The 16,840-nt window shown below is 42.4% G+C and overlaps 6 protein-coding genes across 6 annotated transcripts; 2 read left to right on the plus strand and 4 right to left on the minus strand.

The window, feature by feature from the left end:
* Nucleotides 1-2,035: 2,035 nt before the first annotated feature.
* Nucleotides 2,036-2,779, minus strand: Bfra_009818 (uncharacterized protein; the record flags this gene model as incomplete). The annotated part of the gene is made up of 1 exon (XM_037340155.1): nucleotides 2,036-2,779. One exon carries the CDS (start codon nucleotides 2,777-2,779, stop codon nucleotides 2,036-2,038), a length of 744 nt encoding a protein of 247 aa, XP_037189378.1.
* A 1,249-nt stretch (nucleotides 2,780-4,028) lies between these two features.
* Nucleotides 4,029-5,110, plus strand: Bfra_009819 (uncharacterized protein; the record flags this gene model as incomplete). Its single annotated transcript, XM_037340156.1, has 2 exons — nucleotides 4,029-4,341; nucleotides 4,461-5,110. 2 exons carry the CDS (start codon nucleotides 4,029-4,031, stop codon nucleotides 5,108-5,110), a joined length of 963 nt encoding a protein of 320 aa, XP_037189379.1.
* Nucleotides 5,111-7,679: 2,569 nt separating this feature from the next.
* Nucleotides 7,680-9,472, plus strand: Bfra_009820 (putative adenylosuccinate lyase protein; the record flags this gene model as incomplete). Its single annotated transcript, XM_037340157.1, has 4 exons — nucleotides 7,680-7,728; nucleotides 7,921-8,122; nucleotides 8,187-8,503; nucleotides 8,586-9,472. 4 exons carry the CDS (start codon nucleotides 7,680-7,682, stop codon nucleotides 9,470-9,472), a joined length of 1,455 nt encoding a protein of 484 aa, XP_037189380.1.
* A 720-nt stretch (nucleotides 9,473-10,192) lies between these two features.
* Nucleotides 10,193-12,061, minus strand: Bfra_009821ia (putative c6 transcription factor protein; the record flags this gene model as incomplete). The annotated part of the gene is made up of 5 exons (XM_037340158.1): nucleotides 10,193-10,272; nucleotides 10,326-10,464; nucleotides 10,516-10,891; nucleotides 10,951-11,385; nucleotides 11,433-12,061. 5 exons carry the CDS (start codon nucleotides 12,059-12,061, stop codon nucleotides 10,193-10,195), a joined length of 1,659 nt encoding a protein of 552 aa, XP_037189381.1.
* Nucleotides 12,062-12,404: 343 nt separating this feature from the next.
* On the minus strand, nucleotides 12,405-13,838 carry Bfra_009822 (putative 2,2-dialkylglycine decarboxylase protein; the record flags this gene model as incomplete). Its single annotated transcript, XM_037340159.1, has 2 exons — nucleotides 12,405-13,247; nucleotides 13,302-13,838. 2 exons carry the CDS (start codon nucleotides 13,836-13,838, stop codon nucleotides 12,405-12,407), a joined length of 1,380 nt encoding a protein of 459 aa, XP_037189382.1.
* Nucleotides 13,839-14,883: 1,045 nt separating this feature from the next.
* Bfra_009823 (putative aldo keto reductase protein) lies at nucleotides 14,884-15,949 on the minus strand (the record flags this gene model as incomplete). The annotated part of the gene is made up of 2 exons (XM_037340160.1): nucleotides 14,884-15,833; nucleotides 15,889-15,949. The coding sequence occupies 2 exons, from the start codon at nucleotides 15,947-15,949 to the stop codon at nucleotides 14,884-14,886; spliced, it is 1,011 nt and encodes a 336-aa protein (XP_037189383.1).
* Between the last annotated feature and the right edge of the window lie 891 nt (nucleotides 15,950-16,840).

A 16,840-nucleotide genomic window follows, 5' to 3' on the forward strand; every position in this document is an offset into this window, starting at 1 on the left:
CAAAATTGTTCAATTATTCATCCGATCTTCAAAACAATCAAGCCATATCGAGACAAGGATTCGTTCGTTCGTGTAAGATTTCGATCGTCGTGTTCGTCTCAAATCCTACCCGTCGTGTCTCACAATTTCTCCTTCGTGTTATAAAGAATCCTTTTCGCTCGGAAATACAGAGAACCTTGTGATGCTATCACGCAGGCATAGAAAAATAGGGGAAAGTAAAATAGAAATGAAGGTATATTACCAAAAGTAAGGAAAATAAGTGTCAGAGGAACTTGACCTACGCATTTAACTAGAGGCGTTCGGGATGTTTCTCTCCCGGAGGATCAACGACTAGTATGTCTTAGTGAAGGCCAGACGACCGGAGCTTAGGATATTAAGCTTATAGTGGTGCCGTGAGATATGGGACGTGAGGGTCCGGGGACGGCAATCCTATCAATCTATCGATTGATTTGTGTTTTTCTTCTGAAGAGCTCAATCCCTTTGGAATTCTCTGCAGTGTTCAGAGAGAATTGGCACCGTGCCCACATGGCCTTTCGTGCGAGAGGAAGCAACAAGAGCAAGGGAAAATTGTCATATATGTGAAAGACGACATGTTCTCGGCTATGGAGACATCCGCGAAGATACCTATCAGGGCATCTTGTTGATATGGGACAAACCTTATGATGTCGTTGGAAAGCATTCAGGGAGGAACAGTGGGACGTGGATAGAGGATCTTTTTGATCATAATTTTAAAAACAAAGCGGCGTCCAAAATATTGCCTACGTGAAAGCATCATCTAAAAGCGGCGTCAATTACCCCGTAATTTACCCGCATCTGGTCAAGAAGAACTCTAGGTGCTGTTGCTCAAGACTTTCTGAATAGATGAACAAAGTAAACCTATGTAAAATAATATAAACACATATATTATCACAATTTCAATTACACACATGCCATTCGTCTCGAGACCAACTTTACTTTAATTGACCCGATCCGATCTCAAATGTTCATTGGTACTTTACTGTCCACAGCTTTCTTCCTTCCGGCCCCTTCACTTGCCGAGGATGAGGGAAACAAGTCTCGTCGAATCACATCATCAACTCAATGTCTCTTGACAGCCGTGCCCTTTCTATCAGTCAGTCGCCAGTCGCCTGCATTTTTGTCTTTCACCAGAGATTGTAGATATTTTCAATTCTCTTCCATACGCCTCTTAGACATTCTTTCGGCTCTTAATTGGCCTCTACTGCTATCGAGTCGGAAGTTCGTATATACCAAGGTTCATTAACAATCGACAGCAAACAATGTTTTGGGGAAAACTCACGCTCTTGTTAAGCTTTAAGCATTTCTATAAGGATTTTCTTTTCTTCTAACTACCTAGCTTCGGCAATTTCCAGGACTGCGCCAGTGCCTTCAAAGTAGATTTCAATTTGGACAATATCGTCTTATTTCGACAAAGCGTCGGCTCTTCAATCTAATCTTTCGTGGGCAAATTGTAACTTAGCATTCATATGCATCTCTTCTATTCTCACCCAAAAGAACCATTCTGACAAACCTTTCACTATACAAAGGCTTTCCTAACTCCTTCATAGAATTACTTCTGGGGATTGGATCAACAAGTTCTTCATACCCCAGTGAGATCATTTGGAGACTTCCAGTCGCGTAGCATTGAAGTAGCAATATTATTAACAACCATTCTGACTTTATTATAACGACACTAGTGGTTTAATTATCTCTTGGAGTTTTGCTGTGCAACCCTGAGTTCTCTTATCTACCTACTTATATTCTGCCACACTTCCCACATATGATGGGTCCTACTATTTTCAATGGCCCGGGCTGCAGTTTAACATTCAGATGCTTCCAATATCTTGATTCGAAAATTCTATTGGTTTGAAATCTCAAGTTCATTTCGAATATTGGAAGACTTAATATTTTAAGCTCACATTAAGGCTGCTAGTTCCAAACTGTGGAACACTCTGATGGACGCTAAACCATTTTACCCACCACTAACTTGAAAAGCTTGGATGTTTGCAATTGCTTTCATCTCCACGCTTTCAAGCGTTTAGAAATAAATGCCCAAGCCAAAACTCCCTTCAGTGTCACCAAGCAATTTAGGAGACCCTTCTCCAGACGCTGTGTCGCTTAGCAGCGTAGACATGGGGGATAGTGGGGTCGTGGAATCGTCTTCGAGGCTTGGGAATTTGTCTTGATCATTATTAATAGTAGCTGTGAGGGCTGCCATGGGAGATAGTGAATCGTTAGGATTTGTAAGTCGGTGCGGATTTTGATCCTGATATTTGAGAGAGAGTTCTGCTTTCATAGCCATAGATTCCACAATTTTTTGGAAACTTGCTACATCGCTCAGTTCGTCTTCTATGTCTGCTACCAGCTCATCTGGTTCAAGAAACCAAACCAACTTCTTGCCAGGGGTACAAGTATGAAGAGGAAAATTGGGGTCGGCGAACTGGTGTTGACTGATTCTAGGAGTCTCTTCCTCTTCATCCTCCTCCATTCTCAACTGTCTCAGAACCTCCCCTCTCTCCCCGTTTCTCTCCGCTTGCCTTTCTTTTTCTTCTCTCGCCTTCCTCTCTGCCACTTTTGCCGCTATTGCTCTCGTAACACATGCAGGGCAGCGTTGCTTAAGTCTCAGCATCTTAAATTCAGTCTTTTGACCATTTCGACCTCTTGCTTCGCTACATCTATTGGTGTCTATTGATTGATCTTCGATCTCGCGGAAGAGTCCACAACGTTCTAGCTCCAATGGTTTTTTGGTTCCCGTCCTGCAGCTGGGGAAACAGCTATACATGATGTAGTATAGGACACACATTTGGTAGAGAGCTTCGAGGACCTGGTACTTGGCAAAGTGTTAGGTATATAGAGGTATGATTGGCTGGGACGCGACCAAGATGGAGATACTCACAGTTACTCTTGAAGACTGATCGCCGGTTAGACAGTGAATCCAGAAACGAAGCCGAATAGGTTGAATTTAACATCCGATAAGCTAAAGACGGGATGTATCAACAAAGTAGTAACAACTGTACTTCTTTCTAGGAAAAGGCACAGTGTGAATGATAAATATAGTTGAAGAGTTGGATACGGCCATCTTGATAAATTATTATGGGGCGCCGACACGTTCACTCTGCCGTATAATCAAAACAAGATGAACTTTCAGTGTGAGTGAATTAAAGGATATATTGACTTTGGATTGTGCCAACTTGCATAGCTAGGATAAAGTAATCGACACTGTCGCCTAACTTTCAAACATGAGGGTGCAGGTTGAGAATTGTGCTGAAGTCCTGGATCACGAAACGGCGATGACTCCCTTTCCTCGAGATAATCAGGATGGTGAAGACATAATGATTCCAATCAAAAAAAAGCTGTATGCGAGTTGATACAAAATCCTCAGAGCACATAATTCCTCAAAATAGCTGCGAGGTTTACAAGTAATCCTGCACAAAGCCAACAGATTCTCCCAATCACTGCAAGAATATTGCTTCAAAATGGAATTTATTCTCGGCTTTCAGAAAGTAATAAGAGGATTTGGCATTTTAATTTTGGATTGGGGTCCATACCACCAAATTCATCGCATCTACTGTAATTGGACCGGCTTTGTGTTGGTTGTTGTGTGGCTTTAAATTAAACGAAAATTGAGTCTTATCCGGTAACCTGAACCGGATACCATTTTGATGTGCAACTATGTAAGAAGTTTTTATTGCAGAATTCAAAGTCTATTACTTTGCAGAATAAAAGAACTCATTTACTTCCTTATATTCCTTAACCATCTAAGGACAATGATCATTTTTACCCCCGCATAATAGAAGGGTAGCACTCAAGATTACTCTAAAATGACTAAGCGAAGCCTACATGATATATTTATTTACCTACCGGTACTTGAAGATCTCCATTGCACTAATCAAGTCTGGGGATCATATACGCTAAACTAAGTAGTGACGCTCTTCTTTTGAACAGTTACATCACAAATTGTCCAGACCTTTCCCTGAAATGTGTCTCTTTTACAACATCATCGATTCCCACAACACCCAGCTCCAGCCAAGATGGATCGTTGTGAGAAACTTTCCGCCCTCCTTAAATCGCTATCGATACGCTGCAAGCACAAACGAAACGCATTAACAAACTCATCGTTCAAGAGATTCCCTAGAGAATTGATTGAACAGATTGCTGACAGCTTAGATGTCGCATCGGCCGCACTATTCTCCATTTCGTGCAAAACAATCTATTTTATCATTGGACCTAAATACATCCTCAATCTAACACGCCACGAGAACTTGTTATTCCGAAGGATAATGGAATATGATATTAAGAATTTGCCCTTGAATGGTTGCTGCAATACATATTGTGCTCTGCAACGTTCGAGCCCCGCAAAAGGTGTCAGCAGGATTCTTCGGAACCTTTCAAAACTTTCGGTTGACCACAAAAAAGATTGAGTAGATCATATCGCATGAATGAGATGGCTGCATCATATCTAGCCCGGGATCTACATCACCACATCTGCTTCTTTGCCCCTTATCACCGAGATGATTTTCCCTGGACTGTCGAAAGAGACGTGCCTTGGAATGTTATCCGCGAAGGTAGTGAATCTGGTGGTTTCCAGAAGGATCAGATTACATTCGTTAAGACAATCGGTTCTACATTAGTCCGCCAACGTAGGGTTTTCCAAGGAAAATGTGGCGAAGTAATACGACTACGTGTCGATATATGTGCCCATCTTCAATGCTATTCGAATTCGATGCATATCCGTCCCCGGGTTTGTCCAACGAGCCGGGATCGAATTAGATACATACGCCGCAAATATCCTGAGAGCTCATGGGGGCTATACTGGAAGAAAGTTGAAGAAGAGACAAGTGAGATTGAACATTGTGTTGAGTGCCGGACTGAATTTTCAATTCGTTTCGTTCACGTACGAGACTGTATTCCAAATCTACATTGTCGCATGGAACTCAAAATCACTACCTGGAAAGAACTTGGGCGAAAGGTTGATGATAAGATCTGGAGAGGACACTTCCCTGAGCCTCAAAAATACGTCCCAATTCCTATCCCGCGAGTCAAAGCGACCAGAACAAGAATCGCTAATGCCTTCACTCCTTTGGCCGTTCTTAATCTACTGCCATTTGTATAAGTCGACATCTTTTAAGACCCTTGCCAAAACTTGGCATAAGCCTTGGTGTCAGTTTACTGTAATGAATCGATGGTATTGGAGACATCGCATATTTCTTTGTATGGCAACGTTTCGAACTTCTTCGGCATCTTATAGACAACTTTCAACGCTTTCTGGCATCATGGAGAGGCTTCTATAATAACTGGATTACGTGATAGAGGGTTGATTATAATGGTTTCTTCTGCCTCTCAAATAAAGATACGGAATAACAAAGGATAAAAGCGAAAGGGATTTCAAGATATCTGCAGAACTTTGATTTGGGGAAGGTTATACAATGGCAAGGATTTGACATGGGAGTCTGGAAAGTTGGTGCTACCAGGAGCCTCGATAATGAACATCTTTTGTATCATAAAAATAATCTTAATCAATATATAAAGTGAAATCCTCTAACCTGCCTTGAATCATTGAATCGGCCATATTGGAGTCCCTACCGAGCTGCCGCTAGAAAACAAAAGGGCAAACCGGACTACCACTTCATTTACCACCATAAAAACCCCAGAAATTCTCCCATTCGAAGCTGAGAATTCATCCCTCTACTCGAAATAAATTTTGAATGGAAGGAGTGATCAGTTCGATTTTATCAAGGTGAGCACCCGATTTCTCGTATATTCGAAATGTATTGATGGCAAAGGACAAAACGAGATAGGAAGATTGTGGGGTTTTGCATCGTGGCCGTGATCCAGTTCATCGGATTTACAACCTTTGAGGATTGATGTGGGAAATGGATACAGTGTCTCCAGAATTTTGAGGAAATGAGAGCTTTATGCCTTCCTGAACATTTTGGAATGTTCGCATTTGGAAAGAGTTACCATCGGGGCTCTGGATTCCATCGAGAAAGTTCGGCGTCTGGGTGGTTCTTTCTCTTATTTTCTTCTCTGTTTGAAAGACTCTGACTCCTTCTAAATACACTTTTGTACTTCGAAAATGATTACAAGAAGTAACACACCGGGCAGGAGCCATTTCTTCAACGCTGGCATGAATTTGGTTTATTATTCCGTAGGAATCGATGGGCCTCGTTTCTTTATATTTCATTCTAGTTCGAGTGATTTATGGTATCGTGTTTTGAATATTATCTTGTCATCAAAGATACTTGTCTTTGCGTCAAAAAGGTACTTCACAGTTGATATCCAAAATATGTGACGGGAGCAGACTTGTTTTTTCCATGCTTCCCAACAATTACTGCTTCTTTCTGAGAGGTCTGGATAACCAATATTCACACACAAGTTCTTCACAAATCTCACCAGACTTCTTAATGGTTGTTCGGTGTGAAGGGCAATTCAATCATGCATTTTTTTGGTGTTCATTGTGTAAGTTGTACTTTTGAAGCGATCCATCCTTTGGAACTCTGTTTTATCCCTTGTGACCTTTTAGAAGCCTAGAAGTGAATCTGGACTATAGATACATGAGTAGTGTCACTCAACACACAGATATCATTCACCTGGCACTATGCAGGCTCCTTGAAAGCATGCGAATCCCCACCAGACAAGGGTGCTGATCTGCTCAAGAAGAGTCTTATGGTCCACTGACATGCAAATCAAGACCTCAACGGAAGGAAAGAAAAGTTTCTCGGTGGTCCTTGTGAACGATTCACTTCTGGTTACTCTTCAAAGTCAACAAGGCGAAGAATTATGATCAGATATTTTCTAAAGTCATGTGAAATGGAGAAATAGCTTAACATCAATATTGTGGAGATTTTCCACCAGTTGCAGATCAAGAAAATCACGACATCAACAAAACCATTGACCAATCACATTCAGATTTATTTATGGTCATCACTCAATAGTTCGCTCTATATCGGCATAAATAGGGGAGAGGAACTTTTTAACGATAATGAGGATGAGAGGTTGAAACCCTCCGTAGTCGGACGGAAGGACTATATCACCAGTGCTGTGAGGTATTCTTTTGGGTCAATACTCAATACCCAGGTATGGGAAGGCTTGATGTACTTTCAATCAGCAAGGTTGGAGTGAATCTAGAGTTATCATGCTCAAGTTTGGAACTGCTGTATGTCCATGGGTGTTGATGTAGGGTTTGATTCCATTCTCGAAGCACCTTGACAGGTGTTGGCTTTTTGTTGAGATTCAGAAAGACTATATAATATCATTCACTTCAGGAATGTTCCTTTCGGAGTCAACACAGCCTCTTTTTCTGTATGATTACTAGCAGTCTGTTATCGACTCTGTTTGTTTGTAGAAACTAGGTCAGTGGAAGATCTTCGGGTATTCACCAGGCAAGAATTTCTCTCAACAACATTTTTCAGCCGTGCACTGAATCCAATCTAATATCCTGGTTGAAAAATTGCCCTAAAAACTAGTTTGGTGTCTCGGAACGGGACAAAGCGGCCGCTGGTGACTCCAGCATCATTTTTTCCCCTCCACAAATTTATTAATTTTGTCTGCCCCGCGTATTTCAGTCTTTCAATTCTTATCTCCAAACAACAACCTCTCCAATTTCTGGAAACCTCTTTTCAAAACACAAAAGCATCAAATCACTCAGAATATACCAAGATCTTTGGGATTATCTATTCAAGATGTCTGCCAACGATATCTATCAAACTCCCTTGACTTCGCGTTATGCAAGTAAGTATTAGACCTCTCCCCTCAGCAATTGATTGACAAAATCACAAATCCCAGTGGATTCTTCCTCTCCAGCCCATTGACTGCATCTTATGATGCGCTCTTCTCTTCTCGCAGTTAAACTTCATATTTGACAATCAATTTATTTGTTCAATCGTTTTTAAAGACTCAATGCTAATCATTCTGCTCTCACAGGCAAGGAGATGAAGGAGATCTTCTCTGCTCGCAACCGTGCTTCAACATGGAGAACTCTTTGGATCGATCTCGCTGAAGCCGAGAGAGAGTTGGGTTTGGATATCAGCGCTGAGGGCATTCAACAAATGAAGGAAAACAGAATTATGACCGATAAGGACTTCGAGGTTGCTGCTGAGGAGGAGAAGAAGCGTCGTCATGATGTGTAAGTTCTCTAAATCCTCGATTCTTCAACTTTAAAAATCCATTTGCTAACTCCTTATACTTAGTATGGCACATGTTCATGCATTTGGCCAAGTTGCTCCAAAGGCTGCTGGCATTATTCACTATGGTGCCACCTCCTGCTACTGCACCGACAATGCCGATCTCATCTTCCAGCGTGATGCTCTCGATTTGATCCTTCCAAAATTGGCCACTGTCATTCACAAGTTGTCTCAATTTGCTCTTGAGTTCAAGGATTTGCCTACCTTGGGCTACACTCATTTCCAACCTGCCCAGTTGATCACTGTTGGTCGTCGTGCATCTCAATGGGTTCAAGATCTTCTCATGGATTTGGAGGACATCAAGAGAGTTAGAGCTGATCTTCGTAAGTCTTTCTGACATTTCTCAAACTTGAGCTTGTCTTGCTCTCACCTCTCTGGACATTTGCTGATTCTTTCTGAATATAGGTTACCGTGGTGCCCAAGGTACAACTGGTACACAAGCTAGTTTCATGGAGATCTTCAAGGGCGATGGGGCCAAGATCGACCAACTTAATGAAATCCTTTGCGAGAAGGCTGGCTTCCCAAGCTGTTATGCTATCAGCACCCAAACTTATTCCCGCAAGGTTGATCTCAGAATCGCCAATGCTCTTTCCAGCTTTGGTGCTACTGCCCAGAGAATCTCAAGTGACATTCGTCATCTTGCCAACTTGAAGGAGTTGGAAGAGCCATTTGAGAAGGATCAAATTGGTTCATCTGCCATGGCTTACAAGCGCAACCCAATGAGATCCGAGCGTATTGCAGCTCTTGGTCGTCATCTTGCCAACCTCAACAAGAACGCCAACGATACCTACGCGGCTCAATGGTTTGAGAGAACCCTCGATGACTCTGCCATCCGCCGTATCACCATCCCCGAGATGTTCCTCTCAGCTGACGCTGTCTGCATGGCTATGGACAACGTTGTCTCTGGTTTCGTTGTTTACCCAAACCGTATTCATTCTCGTGTCATGGAGGAATTGCCTTTCATGGCTACAGAAGTCATCATCATGAGAATCGTTGCCAATGGAGGATCAAGACAAGAAGCTCATGAAGAGATCCGTGTCCTTTCTCACCAAGCTTCTGACGTTGTCAAGAAGCAAGGTGGCAAGAACGACTTGATCGACCGTATCAAGGCCACCAAGTACTTTGAACCAGTCTGGGCTGATCTTGACAACATGATGGACCCAAAGAACTTTATTGGCCGTAGTGCACACTCGGTTGAGAAGTACTGTGGACCTGGTGGAGAGGTTGAAGCTGCTCTTGCAGAATGGTCAAGCCACATCAAGTCTAGCAAGGCAGTTGAGTTGAGTCTTTAAATTAAAATTTGATGACTTGACAATTTCTCCCGTTGGATGATTTTGAAATGGTTGCATATGGTTGGGGGAGCATTGGTTGGAGTTCATGGAGTTGGGAAATTTTCAAAAGTAACTTTACGACTCATACCCATTCTACCTAGAAGTTATTGCTTTACGCGATACGAATAATCTTGATAGAAACATCGGTTAGTATTTTAGTCTTCTGGAGGTGCAATATTGCAACTTTAACAAGTATGTATGTAGCCTTGGCAGCGACTTAATACAAACCTGTATTACATATTCTTTCTGTCCCTTGAATTTGCTGATTGAAATGAGTGAACCTAATGAGAACTAATGGAATCCATTAATTTGCTTGTTGATGTAGTAAGTGACATGCAGATGGATTTTATCTAGAGGCATATGGTCTAATGTTTACTGATATTCCTGCTCAAACATATCCCACAGATCAACAAACGGATACTCAAGTCCATTCATCAAGCCCTCTGTATCCGCGAGAAAGGGTACGTTTATTGGATCTTCTGTACTGTCGCCTACCATGGCCATACCAGGTTGTTCAGTCCTACTTTCTTGAAAATTCGTTGTCGTTGAATGCGATGAGACGTTCAATCTTTCAATAGGTTCTGCGCATTGCGCGAGACATATTTCGGCGAGATCCCAATGATGAGAAGTGTGTGCCCAATCTAACCATTGCTTTACTTCAGATAGACTAGATTTGCAAGACTAGACAGTTTCGATATCAGTGGTATCGATGGCGCAGCGAAGGAGGATGATGGTTGCGGAACAGATGTGGTATGCGCTATCTTATGCAGGGTTTAGTTATTCATACCATAATGAGATGGAAGGTGGGACATACATGGCATCCAGAATTCGTTGAGATTCTGTTCTGTTAGAGAAGAGAGGAAGGTTGTTATTGCTCTTGCGCACTCGCGTAGCATTGCTTGGTGGTATGCTTTGACTTCTTTGAGACATGGCTCGGGAGAATGTGTTGCACTCTTTGTGGTGATTAGTGCTCAGCTTTATGTAAGTGTGTATAGCGAACTTACATGAAAGGCTATACGGCAAAGCAGCATTTTGACCGAGAGAAATCCGAGCCTTAGACTGCTTAGACCTGAGACTTGTTCGGCGTTGGATTTACTTGTCGCCCATTGTGGAAGAGATTCTTCCCACTCGTCAAGATTGGTTTCGAGCTGGCGCAAGAGTTTGTTGGTTTCGGTAATTGGTCGGCATCTGCGATCATACAGGAGCGGAAGGATGTCGCCAAGAACTTCGGTTAGCACACAGAGTAAGATAAAGCATTCTGCTGGGCGGATGCGTGAAGTTTTGTGATTGCCTTCTGTGAGAAGTCCCTCGAGTGTAGGGAGCGGGACATCATATTCATTTCCTCGAATATGCGCAGGTACACCATGGGCGAAGCTCGACCTAGAAGATTGTTTTGGTAAGAGGTTTCAATCACTTGTATTAGGAAATATGATGCTCACCAACGATCGTGGATTAAAACACCCCACCAAAGACGAGTTCGTAGATTCTTTTCATGATCAGATATTCTCCATCTGCTAGAATCACGATTCAACCCTAGGCTATGCGCCAGAGCAACAGTTCTTCCACTAGTAAGCGTATTGCCTGTAATCGAGACAACAGGCCGCCCGGACAAATCAAGGAGCGCTGCATAAAGGGTCGATAGGCCTGGTGCGAGAAAATCTCCTTGAAGTGATTCTACGGCCAGATTCCAGCAGTATCGCTGGTCTGGAACCGGAAATCGTTTGAGGTCTGGGGAATGCCTCCAGTATACCAAAGATGACGCTAATATATCACAAATAAGTGCGGGTGATAAGCTTTTATCGCCCTTGAAGTACAATTGATTGAAATTATGCTCGTCAATGATAGGAAAGCTAGGGTGAATATGGCGAAAGTAACTAAGAATTATTCAGCATACGCAATGAAAGATTGGCACAAGCCATACAGATTAACAGCTTCTCTGACATTTGGCCCTAGGATTTGTTCCAAGATTTCCTTTTGCTTTTCACCTGCTCGCTCACTTGAAGAGAGCCCTTCTCTTCGTCGAGAAACGCTGAGATAAATCACGGGGTCTTTGGGATTGTCCGATACAGTGTCATATAAGCGTCCCCTTTTAAATCTCTCAGGGTGAGGTTGAGATTCCATATATCGCTCCAGTAACTGGACGTCCTCTGCAATGATGGGACCGATAATCATAGAAGACTTGTCGTTGACACTTGGTCTTTCCTGTCGACTATAGTCGGGACTTTGAAGACCAGATTGCTCCGCGGTACCATCTTCTGGGAAACTGATTTCATGTCTCAGAGAAGTAGAAGGGCTTGGATCAAGTATTCTGGGACGTTTCAATGAACGCACTGAAGGTACTTCTATGTTATCTGTGTTTGGAGTGGCAAGTTTCCTCGTTCTGGAGGCTTCTGACCTAACACAATCTGCACCTTGTTCCCGACAAACACGACATGGACCATTTGATAAGTTGGCTTCACATCTTAACTTACGCTTTCGACATCGATCGCAGGCTGGAATTTTGTGAGACCGATATGGTCGGGATTCATTTAACGTGGAGGGAGAATCCATTGGTTTAATGAATCTTATTGCTGTAAACCACTCGTATAAACACAGTCAAGCACCCAATACTATCAATGCTATCAATGTTATCAGTTGTCCGAAGTATTTTGTGTTTAACAAGATATCAAAACTGGTAGGATGGCTCAGTTTTCCGAAGTGACATTCGGGAATCGGTACAATCTCGGATGTATACTGACTTGGACCGTGCACTTCATTTACATTGACAGGCATTTTTATACCGTTCGAGAGTGTTTGCGCATTCAACATGTTTCAAAAGAGTTGGAGTAATTATTCTTGCTTGGATTAAGTAACAAGTTGTGCGGTTTAAATAGGTCCCTTCGGTTTCTTGTATCTAATCAATCGACATTGTACCAGGAGTAGTCCTTAAAGCCTCCTCAAATATTCGAAGTCCAGCCATCAACTCTTCATCAGTAATAGTGATGGGAGGAGCTATACGAAACACCCCACCAAACGACTTCATCGTCGATAAATTTGCAGATAAACCAAGTTCATTCAGTTTTCCCGTCAATGCTACTCCCAGTTCCGGTGCTGGCTCTTTAGTAGCTCGATCCTTTACAATTTCCACACCTGCCATTAAACCTCTACCGCGAACGTCTCCAATACAACCATACTTAGCCTGCAATCTTTTCAACTCAACGTTCAACGTTAAGCCTGCTATGCGAGAGCGTTCGACAAGATTATCTCGGACTACAATATCCAGGACCTTGGCACCCACAGCAGCAGGTAACGGGTCATTTACATGAGTTGTGTAGAAAAGGTAACCGCGATCGAAGCAAGTTTCTTCAATTTCCGCCGAGGTGACAACAGCTGCAAGTGGAAGTCCATTGCCCAATGTCTTGCTGAGAGTCAAGATATCGGGAGTGCATTCATCGTGCTCAATTGCAAACATAGAACCACATCTACCAATTGCTGTCTGTGCCTCATCGACGATGAGAAGCATGCCACGGTTTTCGCAGTGTTTCTTCATCGCTTTCATATATCCTTTTGGTAGGACATGCATACCGCCGGAACTGAGGATAGGCTCGAGAATAACTGCCGCTAATGACCCTGTCGATTGCTGATCAATTAGATTCCATCCATAATTCAACTCTGTTTCCCAGTCATATGAGCCATCTGCATGGCGGAAGATCGAACGATATGCGTTTGGAGATGGTAGAACAAGGTTTCCTGGCATCTTTTGGCAGTCAGTATTGCTATTTTTTACAATTTCACATGGAAATGAACCTACACAAGGACCATAACCCGTTCTCCCGGAGTGATAGGTCGATGCAGTCGCACTTCCCGTCATTCCATGCCAACTCGCTCCCAAACCAACTATCTCATACTTCCCAGTATATAACTTAGCCATCTTAATCGCAGCTTCATTAGACTCAGCTCCAGTATTGAGGAACATAGCACGATCAAGTCCGGGTGGTGTCAAAGACGTCAACTTTTGTGCGAGTTCTATCACAGGTGGGCTTAGCATGCCACTGAATAAATGATCCAGTTTTGCAGCATGTGCAGTGATTGTCTCAACAATTTCAGGATGTCCATGTCCAATGAGACAACTCATTTGTCCGGAAGTAAAATCTAGTATCTTTCTACCATCGGCAGTGTAGATGTAAACTCCTTCTGCTCCTACAATGATTTCAGATGAGAAATTTCCTCCGTATCTTATGAGAGATGAGTTTGCGTTTTCTCTCATGGCTTTACCATCAATGTTTTGGTAAAGAGGTACACTTTTCGAGGTGAATGCTAGCATAGCAGAGGCCTGAGATTGCGACATTTTTATAGTAGTAATTCGTAAGTGGTGAGTATAGAAGATGGAGTCTGCGTGTTCAATTTGGATAAATCGTGAGAACAACTGGAATTGTGTACCTTTCACACGGGAAACGTTGTCTCTTATATAGTATAGTAATCATCATGCATTTTCCCCAGCTCATCTCGACTTATCTATCAGAATGATTGAACATGACACATTCGTATCGCCAGGAGCTTACAATACCAGCGATAAAAGCTGCAAATAAGTCCCACAGTGGTCTGATTCCATTAACAATTTGTTTCCTTCGCGGTCTTCACAGGCTGGATGCTCGATATCTCGGAAAACTTGATGCGGGGCACGGAAAACTAAGCTCCGTATTTTGATAAGTTTTCCGTGTGAGTGTTCGGGAGACTTGGTGGATCCCGTCTACCCCATATGTTACACTGCATTGGTAGACGGATGTTATCTACAATTTTGGATAATGGGGGTTGTCTTCTCTTTCGATTAAGTTTATTAATGATGAAGTCTGGATCGATTGATGCCGGTCGGCTCATGTTTGTCGCTTTTTGTATTCTGTTGATGATGAGTACAGGCCGAGATATCAAAACCTGAATATTTTAACTGAGATTTCGATGTAATACGGTCAATACCTTCGACATCGTTTGATGTTCTGGGAGAACCCCGATTAAATCCTTGAAATTCAAATTAAATGCTCCCAAGATTTAGTATTCATGCATCTAACTCATGTGGGCGTCGGGACAACACCATACTTCGATTATATATCTACAGAGTGATATCAATTAAGTCCATGAATTGAAATTAATATGAATATTGGCTTGGAAAGAAGAATCTGTAAAGTATTCACATTCAGTCGAAAGCTTCTAAACGACAACTATTATCTCAAGTTCATTCAGAAATTAAATTTTCTTGGTTGTTTGTTCAGTCTCTACAATTATACACATCGGCATTTGAGTGAAATATCAAGTACTCGCCATTTCCTCTCCCCATTTCAAATGATCAGTTGATCATCGTACCCATATCTTATCTTTCACTCATACCCCATCATCCTCTAATGAAAATACTTGTAAACTCCGGAGATGTGTTTCCAGCACTTCTCCAACGCCTCTACTACCTCATCCGGCAATTCTCCCTTCTCCAAATCCTTCAAATTTTGCTCCAACTGCTCGGCACTACTAGCTCCTACAATCACCGCATCATTCAATTCTTTCTTCATAGAAGAATGGTGCGCCATCCACCTCAATCCGCATTCCGCCTCGGTAAGTCCATGTTTCTTAATCACTGGTCGAAGAATGTCTTCCAATGCGTAGAGATTTCGATCATTTATGTAACGACCGTGATGTAATTTTCCTTGTGGTTTGTTAGGATCGAAGCGGGAACCGGCTTCGTATTCGGTTTGGTTACGATGGTATTTAGAGGTGAGGAAACCACCGGCTAGTGGCTGGAATGCGTAGAGAGACATGTTGTAAAAGCGGAGACAGGGGATAAGTTCTGCTTCTACGGAACGGTTGAAGGCGTTGTAAAGCCCCTGGTAGACGGATGGCTTTACCCAGCCATTCTTCTCAGCAATGTCGCAGATTCGAGCTACTTCCCAGGAAGTGAAATTGGAAATTCCGAAACGCTCGAATCTTCCTTCTTGGTGGAGTTTGTTGACTTCACTAAGGGTATCTTCGAGGGGGGTGCTGCGGTCGGGACCGTGGAGATAGAACATCTCTATACGATCTGTGTTCAGAGCTTTCATACTGTCTTCGAAACCACGACGGACATCGGCAGCAGAGAGAGAGTATGTATCTTTTGTGAGCCATGACATTGCTCCCTTGGTGGGATAGAGCTTGGTTTGCATGATCAGACCACGTGATTGCCAATCTATTTCTGCGAGTCTTTCTTCTGTGGAACCGCCGCCATAGGCACGGGCAGAGTCGACTTCTGAATGGCCATGTGCTTGAAATACATCAAAGATTTTTTGGGCACCTTCAACGGTTGTGACACGGATTCCATCACCTAAGAAGGGAATGATTAGCTTGGGTCTAAGAAGTTCAATAGCGAATTTATATACCTGGTCTACCGATGGTCATTGAACCAAAGACAACCTTAATTGCACTTGTTGGAGTAGGCATCTTGAATTTATGTTAAAGTCTGGAATGAAATAAAGAAATATGAAATCTATTCTGTACAGTCTTGTCTGTTTTTTGATCTACTATAAAGTGAGCGAACGAAGTTGATATAGTATTTCTCAACGGACTTTACGGGCATAATAGCCATTAAAACCAAAACCATCGTTCTATTTTGAGCCAGTGGTCGACCCCTCCCCCACTTGGTAACGGGGGCAAAACTGCATCGTCAGGTACAAGCGGTCTCGCTTACTCTGATAGGAGGTAGGTTGGTAGGTATCAGCATCAATGAGCAAATACTACAGCACAAAATCTCAAGAATGAACGCATTACAAGTATTTTCATGCATGAAATCTCTAGTCAAGCCGGATGGTCAAAAAAGCGCCACATATTAAAAGCCGAATCGGTAATAAGAGCCTCATTTGATTCTAGCACGGAGAACATTGAATAATTAGGAGGTTTCACTTGATGGTAGTTTCTATATAAATGATTTTTCGGCCGAAAGACTCGTGTGTGGCTGGTGCACCCACCTCTCGGATTTATTATTAAAGGGATCTCTGCGGCAGGCCGGATTTGAGTACTTCAATCTTGTGGATTAATTGAAACCACAAGTAATCACAAATGAAATTTCAAAAAATTAGAAAGATGAAACCAAGATTTAGTTTCTATTCAACTTGTTTCTTACAACAGAATAGATTTAAATCAACTTTGGAGATAATCAAGCAGGCTGTAAAAATTGGTCGAAGGTATTGAAATCAGGTCATTCATTTCGCTTAGGTAGAGGGGATATTCATATCGTTGCTAGGTATAAAAATGAAAGATACAACTTTAGTAGATTGATATAATCTGAATCTATAGTATTAATGATTTTACATCCTTCCTATACCTATAGAATCG

The sequence above is a fragment of the Botrytis fragariae genome (genome assembly GCF_013461495.1).
Source record: "Botrytis fragariae strain BVB16 chromosome Unknown tig00000163, whole genome shotgun sequence".
NCBI classification, from domain to species: Eukaryota; Fungi; Ascomycota; class Leotiomycetes; order Helotiales; family Sclerotiniaceae; genus Botrytis; species Botrytis fragariae.